Here is a 17,028-nt window from a genome sequence, read left to right as displayed (position 1 = left end):
TGCAGCCATCTAGACAAGCTTCACAACACTGAAATTCTATGGGTACATATTTTCTTTCAAACCTTTCCCCTTCCTTGCTATCAGTTTTCTAATGCTTTGAGCCAGTCCGAGGACAGCTGCTGTTCTTTTTAATCATGGTTGCTACCAGCTGTCTCCTAAGACAGCCAAACGCACAGACCTCATTCAGTTTCCCCCAACTTTTTGCTCCATTTTTGGACAGAACATGACTTAACTGAAATTCTTCCCTAAGAGGTAAATAAATTGTACTAAACAGCCCTGCAAAGGAAGATAAGGTAAGATTACTCAAGTCTAAGTATTATCTTAAATGTCCAAGCCACTGTTAAAATAGAAGCTTAAAAAGGAATTTGAAGATACGACCCTGGCAAATCTTGCTACCAAATGTAATTACGAAGTGGTACCAAACTCAGAGCTGAGAAGCTGAAACTTTGCTCTGAAGATAGGGCTCCACCACCCACATCATCAGGTGGCAGAGGCTTTGTAGACACATCCGTCATGGTTCTAGCAAGACCGCCTGCAGGGAACAGACACAGTGACTTGAACCATCTTCTTTTCAGAGCAACCATTTTCTGCAAGTTACACTACTCCCTCAGTACTCCTTTTGAGCAGCTAAATACAGCCAGACTCTGCATAGTGGGTCCTGAAGTGGTTAAGCACAGCTGAATCATTCACTTCTGCACTGCATAAGCCCAAGTTATTAAGCAGGATCGCATTTGTCATTTTGATTTGCTACTGATACATACATGAGCCCCGAGCAAGAAGCAAGGGCATTAAAAACCTACCTAGAAATACATAAGAACTACATAGCACACACCACACAGCCAATTTTTTTCTTACCGTCCCATAAGTGAAAGAACTTAGGGAACAAAGATTTGTTTGAGTACTACTACATAACAAATGACAATATGCAGTAGAGCATTTTTCATAAATATTCTAAATGTTCGGCAAGAAACAAAAGTTTCACAAATACTTGATAGGCTATCATTTGTCCTTTCATTCTTTAAAAAAAAAAAAAAAGCACGAACTCAAATTGCACTGCCTAGACAGTAACCCCAAAAACTATACTTAACACCACAACACAGCAGAAAGGGATACCACTCCTACACTGCTCTGTATTCTGAGAAGACATTTTAAACCATCCTGTTTTCTGTTTCTCTACACCAAATAAAACATATTTTCAAGAACTCACAGGGTTTAAAACACAAAAGATTTAAAGCAATCCATGCCCATTTAAAATACCTAGATTTTAACTTAGAATTAATCTAAGCAGTCCTATTACACAGTCCAGGAACAGGAACGAGGCACACACAGATGAGACACATCCAACCACTTGAAACATCACTCGACACAAGTGCCCTTTCTGCCTAAGTACATCGACACCTTGGAGTAGAGCCTCCAGAAGCCCGAGTTAAAGAAGGATGCCACAAAGGCTGACAGCAAACTCACCATGTGGTAAGAATGGCAGAAGTGCATAAGCAGCATTTCCCTAAACCGAAGTGGCTGGAGCAGGGAAACGAGAGTTACCCATTTTGAAATATATTCATACACTAACGTAGTTACAAAATGCCATACCATTTCTTAAATTGCATCACGCTTTGACTTGACATTTCACCTGAAAAAATACACAACATTGATTTCAACAGACAAGCTAACATATTCTAACAAAAGAGTTATTAGAATTTTTTGAAACTAGCACCTCACAATTTGCTCTGCAGTGCTTTAAGTGTTTTTATATTAAAACTTGTGTGAACATGAATCCAGCGTCAAATACTGTTTTAGTTTATGCTTCACAGAATAAGTTTAACATTTAAAAAAAATCACCAGGGTATTTCAGAAATCCAACTAAGTATCGATCTGTAGGTTTTCATCTTACTCCACTGCCAGTATCTCATAAAAGGTTTACCTAACTAATAAACTGTTGTATTTTTGCTTGATATGAATTAGCAGCTTGATAATTTTCAAGTGACTCAACTTACTTGCTAGCTACCAAGTTCTACCTTAACAAAGGTGACCTAGCAGCGACTACTAATACAGAACACTCTTTTGCTATTTAAGTTACCTAAACTCCTACTCTCTGTAAATTACCTGTTACATACAGGATTACTCATGAACGTTCTTCAGACAGTGTTAAGTCTCGATCTAGCAACATAAGGGTAAGATTATGAGAAGCTTTCCACATTAAGAGCTTCTCAAAGCCTTTAAAATGAGATGGTTACAAGTACTAGCTGAAGGCTATTAAAAAAAACAGTAAGGCACACCATTTTAAATAAACGACACAGATCCCCAACTGCATTACAACAAGGTTGCACAACTATTAAAACAATCAAAAAAGGGGACTGCTTTTTAATACCAAACAGTAGTTAAAATTAACTGACGTTGCATCACCACCATTTTAACAACCAAAGAAACAAGCACTGAGGCAGGGAGCCTCATCTGGAGCAAAGTTAGCAGATCAAACCATAGTTCTCAGCTAGCTGTGTTCAGTCTCTGTTTTCACCTTATTCTGGGATAAGGATTAAGATCCAGCAATGGCACATGCTATCAGGGAGCCCTGAGACCTTGGCTCATGCACTGCCCATTCAATATCATGACAAGGACTCGTAAATTGCACTTAAGTTAACAAGCACAACACGAACATCAGTACAGACTTAGCCTAGTTTCCTCTACTAGACATACACTGTTGCGTGTGGGTTAAAGTTGAGCTCACATTGCAGTCCCCCTCACACTGGGAATATTAATACTGTTCTACCTGCCTGCCTTTTTTTTTCCCCCCTCCTTCCCTCTCTTCAACTATGGTAGAACTTGCTCCCTCAAGAATCTGTAAGCCCTTTGAACAAGTCTGGTTGAACCTGGCAGAGTTCAAGAGTCACCAGGAAGGGGAGAACCATTAGGGAAGGGAAGGATCTGGAAGCAGTGCAAGTACATGAGCTATATGTTAGGAGACCACACACCAAGAAACAACCTCTTTATTGTTACTCTGTTTTTCTCCCCCAAGTTCCCTCTTCCCCCATCACAAATCAAGCAAACTAAATCTCTGCAGGTCTGAAAGACAGACCGGTATCATCAAACTTTACTCACTAGTCAATGCAACAAGGAAGCCTTTGAAGTAGCTACATTCATAGTGGCTGACTACACCACTCTCTCTAATTGCTCAATGCTCTCAGTGACATTTTCAGGGACCATTTTTATTTATTTTGGTTAAGTCCACGCACAAGCATAACATCTGCTTAAACTATCAAAGTTACTTTTATACTTCCTGTCCAAAATAAACACCATTGCCAGTCTTGGTTTCCTTACAGTTATTAAATAAGATGTTACGCAAAGATTCGCTATCAGTTGTATTTGATTTCTGAAGCAGGGAGTTATGAAATGGGTTTATATCTTCATATGACTGGGTGTAAACCGTCCATAAGAATACATTCTGAAACAACAGCGTTGTCAGGCCAAGAACCACCTTGTCCTTCACTTGCTGGCTGATTTGCAGCCAGTGCCAGATACTTCAGTAAAGCATGCGAGGCAAGCATTCGTTCCTTCAGTGAGCTGTCGAGGTAACCTCCCTCTTGGCATCCAGACCACCACCACTGACGGCCTCATCCACCGAGACTCATCAGCTCCCTTTCAGAGCCGTATATACTTATGGCATACGTGGCACTGTCTAACGGAGTTCTGGAATTTACACAGGCAAATTACAAAAAGGTTTTCTGTTTTAAGTATTCTATGTTGTTATTTTCCACACTAACAGAACAACGAAGCACCAATAAAACTGCTGAGGTCTGTTCCTCCCAGCCTTTTATGCAACACAAATTTTCTCCCCACAGCTCATATATTTTATTTTCCTACCTGAAAAATACTGCTCTAACAAGGCTCTTCTATGTGGAAGCTATTTCATTCTAAAATCTGCTCTGCTATGTTCTCACATCAACAATCAGGAAAACTCATTACTATTTCATTCCTTGTAAATATTGGGGGATGAATCTCTCCAATCTCTTAAGAAAAGCAAATTCAAACTTAGCAAAGCATAAATTTTATTTCCAGACTGAAGGTGTTCCATACTTACAGATAAAAAATTGCAAAAAGAATATGAAAATCAGGAAAATTTCAGTAACAAAAATAAGAGTAAAATTGAAAGAACACTACATATCCCACCAACCCTTCTGTCAAACTGAAGTCCCATCAACATTACATGCTTTTTCTTGAGTAAGATTATTTCACAAATTACTAAGCTATGCGTATCTTGCACTATTCAGCATCTTTCTTGTCTATTGCAAAAAAGTCCACTCAAATTTCTGATCCCAGGAATAAGTTAACTGTATCTGAGAATTCAAAGTTACATAACTTCTTCTCATTAAAGTTGATTATGATAATCCAGAGCAAGTCAGTAGGTGTCAGCTTCATCAAGGTTCATCTAATGTGATCTTCTGCCCAATTTTAGAAGCTACGGTTTAATCAGCCCATTATATGAAAACTTCTAATGAGATATGACATGTGATCTTGTCTAAGAATGACTTGAACAAAATTATAGAAGCATTCAGCACCATGGGGTCTGTGAATTCCCTTTCTAAGCTATAAAGATCTCTTACAAACTGTTTGTGTCTGAAAAGAGCTCCTAAAAGTTTAACAGAATTCTGTTTGACAGATCTGAAGCTCTTTACATACACATTGATAAAAATGTGCTAATTAAAAAAAAAAAATACAGACCTCTAGGCAGCTAAAGTTCAGAAGACTACTTTTTCCATACAAATCACTGAACAGGCAGATCATAAGCTGTACCTGCACAGAAGTACCCATGTACCTGCATTAAATTAGAGCCAATTACTCAAAACTCAGGCATTCTACCACTACCAACCCATCACTATGTAACATGTCTTAAAAAAGACAGAAGCACTGAGGTCAGAACGAATTTTAAAAAGGAAGGTTATTATTCCATTCTACACAAGGTAGACTAAAATACCACGTGGAACCTAAAGCACTGTATCTGAATTTGCAGCCATAAGGATTTGTGTACCAAGGATCTCAGGCCAAAATGCAAAATACAGAATGTTTTTTGGCACTTTTAGTTAAAAGTATTTAGTAAAAATATCCTCTACATGAAGAATGAGTTGTGCTACAGTTTGATTAGAACATTTAACCAACCCCAGAAAGCACGAAGTCTAAATGTAGAATAGCAAAAAAACAAATAAAACTAAGTGGACAGTTGGGTAAACGTACCTGCAGGCACAAGTTTAGCACTGCTGCCTTTGCTTTCTCCATCTTCCGCATTTTTGCTTGTGCTCTTTTCTTTTAAGAGAGGAACAGTATTGTCAAAAGGTATCTGCTTGCTGGATGCAATGTTTTCTCCGCTGTCTGGCTGATTAATTCTGTTGTTAGCTTCAAGGAGAGAAGCAAAGTCCTCAGACTGAGCAGCTTCACTGGGGTCCAGCTGAGAGGAGCTTTTAGCCTGTGACAAATTCTTTGAAGACACAGGAAGAGATTCTTCATCACTGTCAAATCCAAACGGATCCTCTGTTACCTCATCTTCAACTTTGGGTTTTTTAGGAACTTCGGAAATATCTGGTTTGACACTGGGCCTCTTCTGTCCTAATTTGGCCATGAAGGTGGTTTCTCCCCATTTTGTGCTAAGGGTGGTCCGTTTGTTGGAAAACACTTCGTCAAACTTTGAACTGCCGTTTCCCCCTTTCCGGCTGTAGGTCTTTCCAAATCGGGATGTCATTTTGGCTCCTGTTTCATATTCTCTGTTGGAAAAGAAAGAGAGAAACAAATTCACAAACTTTTTAGTACAAACGATTGCACCTCTGCCATTTATTGGGCCTACAAGCACAGGCGAAAGTTACGTTTTGCATAAGCTCTAGACAGACAAATCACCTGCTCCTTTCTAAGGACTAACTCATCTACCTGTGAACATCACTACATCTGAGGTTTCTGCAATGAGCAGCTCATCTACCAACACAACGCAAAGTTTAGTTCCTTGCACACTTATAAAACAAGACATAGCACAACAAGGCCTTACGAAAAATATGCTACAAATATATTACTTTTGGTATTGCTTTGTTCTACGTTTGGATTTTGAAGTATAGAAGGTACTCCTCTCACAAAGCATCAGCAGAAAACTAAACAGTATTTTCACCACATCCGAAGGTCCAGCTCTCTGCTAGAGTCCAATACTACTGTACGGTTTTAGATTCTCTGTAGAAAAATATAAGGATTTTCAAAGTATTTCAGTTGCTACAGACACTTTAAACACTAATTCATCACAAATAATGATGACAACTCCACATTCTTCTCTGCACACACTCGGACCTACTTAGCAAGCACGTTTATCTGCACAGTCACGGTAAAAACTGGTACACAGCAAGCCTCCACGAGCACGTGATTCGATCAAGGGACAGGGACAAGGAGACAGTCCCTTGCTAGGAACATGGAGGACACGTTACGCAGACGAGCACAAACCCTGACTGTCCACTGGCTGTTACAACTGCAGCCTGATTCACAGCTTGCTCTGCCAGAAGAATCAAGTTTAAATATAAACAAATTAAACCGGAACACTGCTTAAAATTAAAATTAAACTGCTCCTTGCATGCGTTCTATTCCTACTTTTTTTCGATTTAAGAAGGATGACAGACCAGTTTGTTGGTTTCCCCCCCAAAAAAACAAGTAGTCCAACTATAGAACAAATGACAACATAAAAACAAGTGTAACTCTTTAAGACACCAGCATATGCCTCCTTTTTTATTTTGGCCCAAACATCAATAGGAAATTGTAATTCTTTATAGTTGGCCTTAATCTAATCAAGTCCATCTTTCTGTCTTAAGCTGCTCTCCATAGGGGAGAAAAGCCTGCTAAGGGATGGAAGGGGAGCATTTCAGAGAAATCCAACTTTTTAAGTGTCAACTGCCCTCATTTACAGGAAAGTATATCAAAAATAGGGCTTACAGCCATCACTATTACAGTTACCATAGGAACTATTTGTCAGACAATACTCTTTATTATTATTCCACTTAATAAATGATATATCGTCTTTCTGCACGTTTTTATCTCGACACACACAGTTTATCAACCTGAAGCACTAGCATAGCTTCTGCCAAAAGAGCCAGACGTTTCCAGAAATGTCGTTCCACCACTTAGTTCTAGCAAGACAGTCCCACTCACAGTAGCCTCCCTTTATCAGGCCAGGCTAACTTTCACTCACTATATGCACTAAGCAATTCCTAGGCCCAGCTTTAAGCCCTGGTGAATTCAGAGTATCAAATTTGAGCTTTGGAAGTTTACCAGCCAGGCGGTGTTGTGATGCCAAAGGTAAGGGAACAACCGTTTGGGGAAACACTCCTCTCCCCAGCAGTTTAGCAGATGGGCGGTAAAGGCACGTGCTTACCTACCGACCAGAATTCTGCTGCTCCCTAGACTGTTTCTGATCACTGCTGAAAATTAAACAGACCACCAGTGCTGCTGGTGGCTGTTACTCTTCAACCCCATCTCCGACCCCTTTTCTCACAGTGCCGTGAGCCTCCTGCGTGCTGCTCCAAGCACGACACTGCCAAACCAGTACTTTTTGCTCCCCTGTAGGTAGCTCATCTCCTATCTTCCATCCAAGAGCAAAACCAAGATCTTCCCCCAAACCAGAGTAACTAGCTCTACTTTAGGCCATTTGAAAATGCTTACAACTGCAACACCAGAACACTTCATACAGGAAAGGCCAGTTTTTACAATGACTGAAACTAAATTGAAATGTTTATTAACATCTGAATTTCTGTGTAACTCTCGTGAGAAAAAGACTCGCAACAAGCGAATTTTCCTCTCCTAAAGCCTGACTCAAATATTTCCAACACTACATTTTTAGCACCTGCAAAAATAATGACATATTTGAAGAGACTTGGTTTGCAGCTTTAAAGAGAAGGTTTTTGTAGTCAAGAAGACTTCATTTTCAGAAAGCAGAGTTCCAAAATATAGATCAACCTATTTATAGGTTTAAAAATCAAGATTGTTTCCTAAGAAGTTCTGAATCAAGCGATCAATGCTCTGATGTATATTCTATAGGATGTGAACAGGATGAAAGCTAAGTATTGAGGGAAGATAAGTACTACACGGTATGAACGCACAGCTCAGCCTAAGATTAAAGAGAAGGAAGTACAGATGCGCTTCCTGGCCTCTGAACACGCACGGGGCTGGATTTTTACTCTTTACTTACAGTTCTGCCCCGCTTTTTGCTTAGAGTGAAGCAAAAACCCCGGCCAGCCTCCCCCTGCCCCCGCTGCCTGCCCCCTCTCCCCTCGCAACGCGCTGCGCTCCCCGGAGCGGCGCAGGAAGCCCAGAGCGAGGCCGGGAAATGAACCTCCCGCCTGGCGGGGGGGCTCGGCGGGCCCGGGCCGGCGGGGCAGGCAGCGCCTGGGGCGGCCCCGCTCGTGGCTGCCGGCCCCCGCTGCCTTACATAAGCGAGGGACGGAGCGCGGCCGGCAGCGGGGCGCTGCCGAGGCCCCGCGGTGACAGTTCCTCCTCTGCCTCCCTCCCCCGCGGGCGGAACCGGGTCAGGCCGTGCCCGCCCGCCGCCGCCTGATGTCATTTCCCTTCCGGCCGCCCCCTCCCCCCGGACGGGGCGCGGGGCAGCCCCGCACCGCACCGCACGGCCCCGGCCCGGCCCCCCCCCGCGGCCTGCAGCGGCCGGGCCCCGCCGCGTCCCCCCCCCCCCCCCCCCCCCGGCTCCAGCTCCGCCGCCGGTGCCCGGTCCCGGACCCACCTGGGCGAGGGCGGTGGCGGCGGGGCCGGGCCCGCTCCCGGCGCGCTGCGGGCTGGGGCCGGGGCTGTGGGCGCCGCTCGCTGCCGCCGCCTGGCCGAGGCGCTGCCCGCCGGGGCTCCCCCGCCGGTGGCGCTGCCGCGCGGGCCGTTAGAGCCGTTAGAGCCGTCAGGGCCCCCGGCGCCGCCTCCTCCGGCGCCGCTTCCTCCGCGCCGGGCTTAGCGCCGCGCGGGGGCCGGGGCCCGGGACCATCGCGCCGCCATTTGCCCCGCTCCTTCCGTCACTGCGCGGCCCACGCCCGGCCGCCGCCCGCAGCCAATCGCACCCCGCCTTGCTCAACGCAGCGCGACGCCGCCGCGCCTGCGCCCCGCACCGCCTCGCCGGCACCGCCCCCTCCGCGCCGCGCGGTGCCTGCTGGGTGATGTAGTTCGCGGGGCCCGAGGCCTGGGGGCGGCCTAGGCCCGGCCCGCCCGGAGCCCCCCCACGGGAGGCGGCCTGGCCGGGAGGGAGCGGCCCCGCTCGGCTCCGTGCCCGCGGGGCTGGGGCCCGGCCTGCAGCGTGCTGCCGCTGCCACCCAAGTCAACACCTCCACCCACGTACAGGGTGTTCATGCGCACCTTGGAGACTCAGAGGGGCTCGCATATAGTGAAATAACAACGCAAAAGTGGAAAATAATTTTAAAAATCCCAGCCTTGGAACCTAAAGTGGTTTCACAACCCGTCTGGTCACACTAGCCCGCTGCGAAACAGTTTTAAAATACATGTGCCAAACGCTATTTATTTATGTTAAGCAGTAACAAAAATAAGAGGCCTATTTCATTGCACACACGAGGTTAGGGTTGTCTCACTACTTCTGGTTGAGAAACATGTTTTTTTTCTTAATCTTTACTTCATCCAATGCAAGTTAGTGGCTTTCAATAAAGGGATGTAAGATTAATGTTTTGTTTAATGATCCCTCAAGTAAACCAATTGCTTGCCTTTACCTGCCACCTATTGATACATCACAAGCTCGTAGGTACAACTTCTGAAGAACACACTCTGAACGTGCTCTGTAAAAAACACCGTACAGTTGGTGCTCAAGAAAGTGAAGATAAAATAAACTGGGCCTTGTGAGAAATACAAGGCGATCGGAAATATCATAGAAGTGCCTATTATGTTTCAAAGAAGGTTTACGGGTTTATTTATACCTTAAACAGCTGACTTAGTTATGGAAGAGCTATGGAAAACCGGTTACAAATTTTAAAGTACATAATTTGAATATAAAAGGGGATAAGTGTTTTTCTTCCTGTGAGTATTCTTGTATCAGAGTTACTAATTAGCTTGTTTAAACTTCAAGAGTAAAACAGCATGCAAAACTCAAACTGGTTTAGCTATCCATTGCATGAGTTTAAAAGTCTTATTTGGTGACTGATCTGTTAGACAAAGAGGGAAGAACAGCACTGTGAGAGCTCAAAATACCTCAAGGCTCTCTGGAGTTCTTTACAACATTAAAAGAATTATCCCGAGACAGAAGTGAAGAATATGGAATTGAAACCAATAAACTATTTGGAAATAGTTTCTAAATCTATTTGGATATAAAGTTATGTTAAAAATTGAAATGAAATTAAATAAGTTTCTGACTTAAAGCCTGAGCTACTTATATCATTTAAACAGTAATTTAGAGAATTTTGTGGTATAGTGATTATAACTGGGTATAATTTGAAAGCTCTCATATAACCCTAGAAAACATGGGTTATCTTTGTATTTCCAACAGTATTTTTAGTCTTCATAAAATCTCCATACAGAGTAATCTAACACATTGCAGATTCGTGGTCATGGTGGCATTCCACATGACTAGCAGATGATACTAACCTAATTTATGTGCTGACTGTCCTATCTTAGGTATCAGCAGAAGCCTGTAAGTCCAGTAAAACCTTTTACCTAAATGATCACGGGAACCAAACATTGTTATGATAAAAAGCAGCTGAAATGAGGGACAATTTTTCCACACCTACTTTACTTTAGATACGTTTGAAAATTTTACTCCCAGTAACTCAGTACTTTTGGCAATTAACATGTTAAACCTTGCTATTTCCATTTTATCTGGCTTACCTCAAATATGCAGGCAACAAGACAGAGCAAATAAAAGCCAAACCCCATCTACTTTTGGCAGTAGGTAAGTTTAGTTCTCATAAAGGGTGGAATTCAACGGGCATCTTATTCCTTGTGTGGAATTCTATTATTGATAGTTGCCATCTCCCTTCATCCAAAAAAAAAAAAAAAAAACCTACCACAAACTTCACAAGAAACAAACCACACAAAACACTTCAGTTTGGCATTTGCCTCCATGAAGAAAGCAGTGGGTGGTAAGCAGCCATCTTACATCTCCAGCTTTTCCATCTTAAAAACTTACTCTGGAAAGCCAGTGTATGTCATACAGCTTTACTATTGCATTCCGTAACTCCCCCCTCAAAAGAAACTAACATTTTTACTACGTATAATAAAGTTAGAAAGCACTGAAGGATGCAGCACAAAGGCATCAAAGCTGGAGATGAGAGAGAGAAGTGAAACAGGAGGAGGAGGAATGTATAAGAAGGACAGACAGTTATTTGGATACATCTCATCTTAATACACCCTACGGCCCTCCCAGTTCTCTTTTTGAGGTTCTGTGCTGAGATCTCAGGGCAGGGGATGGGAAATTACAAGCCAGATTTTTCAAAATAAGCTGTAGCCTAGTACAGAGCCTTTCACAGAATTCAATCTTACGGCAGACATTAAAACATTTTAAACTGTTTCAGATTAGATTTTCTTCCAAAAGAAAATAGAGGCAACACTGCAGGTAAATGGAAGGTTTCCCATGCAGCAGATATGCAGAAGATGAAGACCGCAGTGTCCTTCCAGAAACTGCCAGGAAGGCTTCGCAGCGTTGCCTTATAGTCAAAGTGAGCATCTGACAGCTTAACATGAGGCTACAAGCAGATTTTAGGAGGAGCATAGCAGTAGGTACCCTTTATATCAAGTATACAAATTAACAGCGTAATGCATCCTTGCTTTGCTCCTTTTCCCACCAAGGGAAAATAAATTCAGTAACCCACTGCCCCGCTTCCCTCCTAAGCATTACCCAACAAGTAACTCACAAGCAGGCTCTCCCCATTTTCCTAATACCCAGAACTTTTCCCCCAGAACTACGAAACCCAGTGGCACCTCAGTCCACTCAGCACCTTCTCCTTCTCCTCTTCCCCCTTCTTCTGTGTCTCACCTAGTCACTGTTTGCCTCCCATGTTCTCACCAGCTTCCTACAGTACTTCCTTCCTCACCTCTTCTGCAGGTGGGAAGGAATGGGGAAGAAGAGGATGTCCTGCTGTTCCTGCTGCACTCACAGCTGCTGCAGTGCTTTCATGTCTCAATTAGTACCACTTAAAACGTTAAACATTTCAACGTGTTTTGCTTTTTCTTTGTGAAATGTCTGTCTCCTCCTGTTCCTGTCCTTCAAGTGTCACCCTGCACACCTGGGTGAGAGCACTCAGGGATTTGCCATTTCACTTCACTGGGGCTAGAATTTCCCCCTTCCTATTTGCATAGCAAAGAAGGGAGGGTAGAGACACATTAAGTAACTAATTACCATGCTTTAGTCAACCTCTCTGAAGCAGCTCTGAAAATAGTTATTTATACATTAGTATCACTGCTAATGTGTGCTGGAGGAAGTTCAGCAAAACCACCAGTGGCAGCATGGGAGTGGGTGAAAACAGCTGTGCCGAGAGCTGCAGCGCTCAGATCAGACAGAGCGCGCAGGGGTGGGAGGGAAGGAGGGGAGACCTGCAGCCCCCCGTGCATCCGAGTGTGATTTCTGTCAAGAACAGCTTTTCTTAGTATGGCATTCCCGATGGGCAGCATGTTACTTCTCTGACACTGATCCCTGAGAAGGCTGAAAGGCATTCAAGTAGGGGATCTTGATACAGTCTGGGATCATGTTTTTCTGTATTTATCTTGCGGCTTTCTCATCATACAAGATGGCCAAGACAAGGCATTAAGTTTCATAACTGAAAGGTTAAAAGAAGTACCACTGAGCAGAACACTGGAATGCTTTATGGGAGTGCAGCAAGGAGCTAGTTTTGGGGGGATAAAAGGAGTTCTCTGGATCCTGGCACTAATGAATCAGACCCAGGCAGCTAGCAGAAAAAAAAAAAAATGTTGTGCTACTCCACCTTCTCTCCAGCCTGCACACCCATCTGTTGCAATCATATGAGAGGCGGCATCATCTCTACAACATAAAAGCCTCTGGAAATACTAGTTTTACTCGATGAACCAACAGTAGTCATTCACCTACGGCTAAATTCTCAGTGTTTGTTCTGAGCAATTTTTTTCCCTAGGTGATCAGCCTGCAAGTCTACTGGAAAAACCCGTGGTGAAATACTAGTGGGAAAAGCACAAAGTAGCTTTCACCTTGTTATAATAGCCAAGGTCAACTTTATTCTGCTGTTCAGTTTATCTCAGCAAGCTCTGCTGAGAGAGTAACTGCCTGTGCCTTTTTCCATGAAGACTTCGCAACATGCCAGCATGTTTCAGGTTAAAAAAAAAAAAAAAAAGGCACACTCATTTAAAGTTAGGCTGCATTGTCACTGCAAAAGAGGCAAGGAAAGCTTAGGTTCTTTGGTCCGATAAAGTTTGCATTGCTCTGTTACAAAACTAAGTGGGGCTGACCCTCAAATGCCTGAGGTCTTTTGCAACCTTACAAGAGGAGCAGATAAAATTCCTCCCTGAAGTTTTCTAAGAATTCTTCTTTTAAGAACTTGTTTCTCATTGTTGTTGAATTTATCTGTCTTCATGCTGACAGTCCTTAATGAAACCTATCAAAATGTACCGACATAGCACTTAATGGGGAGAGAAAGACACGACAATGCAAAAAGCAATTGCTGTTTTAAATCTCTTTCTTATAAAGAGCTTGATGGAACTGACTGCCCTGTTCTATTTCTAGGGTAGCAGCCATTACTGTTGCTTATTTCACTAATGTGCTTCCTTCACCTGCTTGTACATGACCACCACTTATACATTACATTCCTTTCTCCTCTGTTTTATTAGGTTTCTGTGTGGCTCTTTATACACAGATGCTATAATCACTCTGTTCCCTTTTGAGTTTATTCATAATATTTTAGTTTTCACCTTTGTATTTCTTACATACTTGTTTCTGTTCTTCAAAAAGAGTAGAACTCAGCCAGAAACCAAGCACTTCTATAGCAGTCACAAAACATTAAGCAATAGCAATGTCAGGTCAAACAACTAAGTTGCTGCACTGAGACCCCTATGTGTGGCCTTTGGAAGCTGGGGACAATGATACAAAGTACAAACAAACAACAACCGGAAAAGCAAATCCACAAACAATTGAAAGCTTGCAGGACTAAAGAGAACTGGATGAATGCATCCCTGAACCTCATGGCAGAGCTAATTATCTAGCAAATAAAACTGATAAAATAAAAATTAAAAAATAACTACGTGAAGATTTCCTCCCGAAGAAGGAGGCAACAAAAATATCAGTTAGTGGCTACTGTTGTTTCCTGCCACAGTACAGCTCTGAACCAACTACTTTCCCCTTTATTCCAATTAGAGTGCAGTACCATAAAGAGCTGTAATGTCTTCTGCCTGTTGCACAAGAACTTTGTACACCCAGCACCACACATGGTGCCAGTTCTGCAATCCTTTCTGCATTTGACAAGGTTCACTACATACAACATTACCATGCTCTGTGAAATGGTCAAAGACCACGTGCAGAAGTGCCTGCTAATGAGTGATAAAGTATTTCAGAATTGTATTTAAATTTAGCAAAAGGCTAAAAAAGAACCTTTGTTTCAATTGGTTCTTTAGACATATCAAAACTCTTTACTGGATCTTGCCACATTTCAAGACAGCAGAACAGGCCCTGTGTGTTTACTGTCCAAAAGCACATTATTACCCTCATAATACTGGTCTGCAACAGCCTCCTTATACTACAGTTTTCCAGTGGATGTGTGATCTTGAGTTTGAGATGAATGTTTACTGTGTATCATGTCGTTCCTTGGTAAATATTTGAAAGACTGGAGAACCGCATTTATGCAAGAGCTTAGGCTTAAGCTATGACTGCTGCAAATAACTCATAATGGCTCCCTGCTGGTTTTCATGAAGAACGCTTTTACCATACCTGTTTAATAACTGAGGGAAAACAAAACCTAACTCCCCTTTCTTTTCATCTTCTGATATGTTATCTCAAACAGCTAGAACATTTGGTAACCACACGTGTCTACTTGGTGCTTTTTTGTGCTTTACGGATAGCAAATACATGAGTACCTGAAAGCATATTTTAACCCAAATACCATTGCTGATCACCTACCTAGCAGAGGCATGGCAAAAAAGGACTAGAGCTCATTAAAACAAGAAATATCATTTCACAGTCTACTTCAGCTCACTCCTAAGCAACCTTGATCAGTGCTGTGCTCCATGTCTCCTAATGCAAGTTATAGGATGCAACATCCAAATCTTCAAAGAAATATCCCACTAATGAAGTACTAGTGCACAAAGCTATTGAGAGGTGATTACACAGATAACCTCTGAGGTTTCCTTTTATTTGTATTCTTTGGAAGTAATTTACCTTTAAGACTGGAGAAAAATAGACATCAGTAAGAGCATACTGCTTATTTCCAGAGGTAGATACCTACAGACACCAGAAGTGGAGCTTCCACTAGATTTCCTCCCTAAATGCTTTATCTCAGACTTGCAGAAAGCTGCTCCATGGCTGACAGTGCAGATCTTTCCTGTCCCATTGAGTTCCCAGGCTTTGTAATTTTCAGTGTAGGTGCCAAAGAAATTGAAGATCCGAGTCTTCTGGCTTGATTTTCCATCATCTTCTTCCCCCCTGCCAATGGAATATTGAGTAAAGGCTGAGTAATCATACAGACATTGCTTACTGGCTTCACCTTTGCACTGAATAATCACTTTAGTCATTTTCAGTTTGGACCAAATTCAGACATGCTGCAGAGGAAAAAAATCAAAATTATTTCCCAAGCCATTGAATTATCCATCAACACTTACCAGTAGCTGAAAGAGTGGAAAAAAACATATCTGAAAGGGCACTGATTGTATTTCTTCATTGTTATTGGATATAAGTCAACATGTACAAATACCAAACGTTTATGAAACGAAGGTCCGATCAAGTAGAAAAGATGTTTTTAAGTAATAATAGCTCTCTGCTGGACTCCAGTGACACCTACTGGTAAATAAAGAAGTTACCAAACATTTATTGAATGCTGAAGCATTACTTTATGCACCTGCCCTCAGGATCACTAAATATATTCATTTTGGCAGCTCAGGCTGAGAATCATGTCACAATTCCGAGTCAGAGTTGAAGGAAAAACTTGTGCTTATTTTTGAAAACAGGATTTTGATGCCATCTGATTGCAAACTTCTTGGAACTGTATTTTTATCACTAAGGATATTGTCAAATCATATCTTACTATTGACAGTAGTACAGTAGAATAGTCCAGTGGATTTTTGGCTTGGAGTACACTGACATGTCTCCAACTATTTCTTTAACCATTTCATTAACTACAGTCAGAAACTAAACTTAATACATCTTCACTTGCTCTCAATTGCATGTGTTTTTGCATGGATTCCAATAATTAAAATCGCATCGCCATTAGCAAAGCCAGCTGAGATTGTGTTTTTGCTTCTAAGAAATCCCTCCTATTTGTAGTGCTGAGCTGGTTGTAAAAGAATAAATACCAATAAATTCACTAAGAGATAGCTGGGAGTCATTTTTCTGGCTTCCGTTAAGTAGTTTGTGCATTCCTTTTCTGTTAGGTGATAGAAAACTGACCTTTCTCACCCTGTTAATGAGATTTCATGATGAGTCCTAGAAAGCTCCTGGAACACTATTTCAATAGCAAGACAACAGAAAGATTAGCCTACCTTTCCCATCTCCAGAATCACAATTCAAAGAAGCTATTTCCAGTAGCCTTTCAGCAAAGACTGCAATGAGTAGCTCTTTTTATAGTAGAAATACAGCTGTCACATTTCTACATACCCTTCTGATCAGGTAATGCAACCAAGTTAACTAATTTCCATTTCAGATATTTGAGATATTTTGTTTAGGAAAAGAGAATCCTCCGTGCGTCTTTCAGGTTATTCCCTACAACTCCAAAGCCTGATGCAAGTCTTTATATGTTTCTTACAGCTCTGCTTCAGAGAATGGATGCATTATGCATGATGTACATCCAGAGACACAGCAGCTACCAGCAGGAGCACACAGGATCAGCACAATAAGCAGAAGCAGTACTTTTA

General features: G+C 42.3%; 1 protein-coding gene and 1 long non-coding RNA gene across 9 annotated transcripts in view; one reads left to right on the top strand and one right to left on the bottom strand.

Annotated features, from left to right (window-relative positions):
* WAPL (WAPL cohesin release factor) overlaps positions 1-12,128 on the bottom strand; it is a 74,701-nt gene extending 62,573 nt beyond the window's left edge. For 2 of the 8 annotated variants that reach the window (XM_080597907.1, XM_080597908.1), the window contains exon 1: positions 5,227-5,750. In XM_080597907.1, coding sequence (XP_080454033.1) covers positions 5,227-5,728 — 502 coding nt within the window. In that variant the 5' untranslated portion in view covers positions 5,729-5,750. Of the gene's footprint in view, positions 1-5,226; positions 5,751-8,440; positions 8,546-8,746; positions 9,048-11,980 lie in introns of those variants that run through there. The other 6 variants (XM_080597903.1, XM_080597905.1, XM_080597902.1 and 3 more) reach the window with 6 other exon arrangements.
* The window catches only part of LOC308197461, a 70,527-nt gene that overhangs the window by 32,130 nt on the left and 21,369 nt on the right, over positions 1-17,028 (top strand). The window lies entirely within an intron of this gene.

This window comes from Anser brachyrhynchus, assembly GCF_964034855.1.
Source record: "Anser brachyrhynchus genome assembly, chromosome: 6".
Lineage (NCBI taxonomy): Eukaryota > Metazoa > Chordata > Aves > Anseriformes > Anatidae > Anser > Anser brachyrhynchus.
Note: the sequence above shows the minus strand (reverse complement) of the source record. Positions and strands in the feature narration are given on the sequence as shown.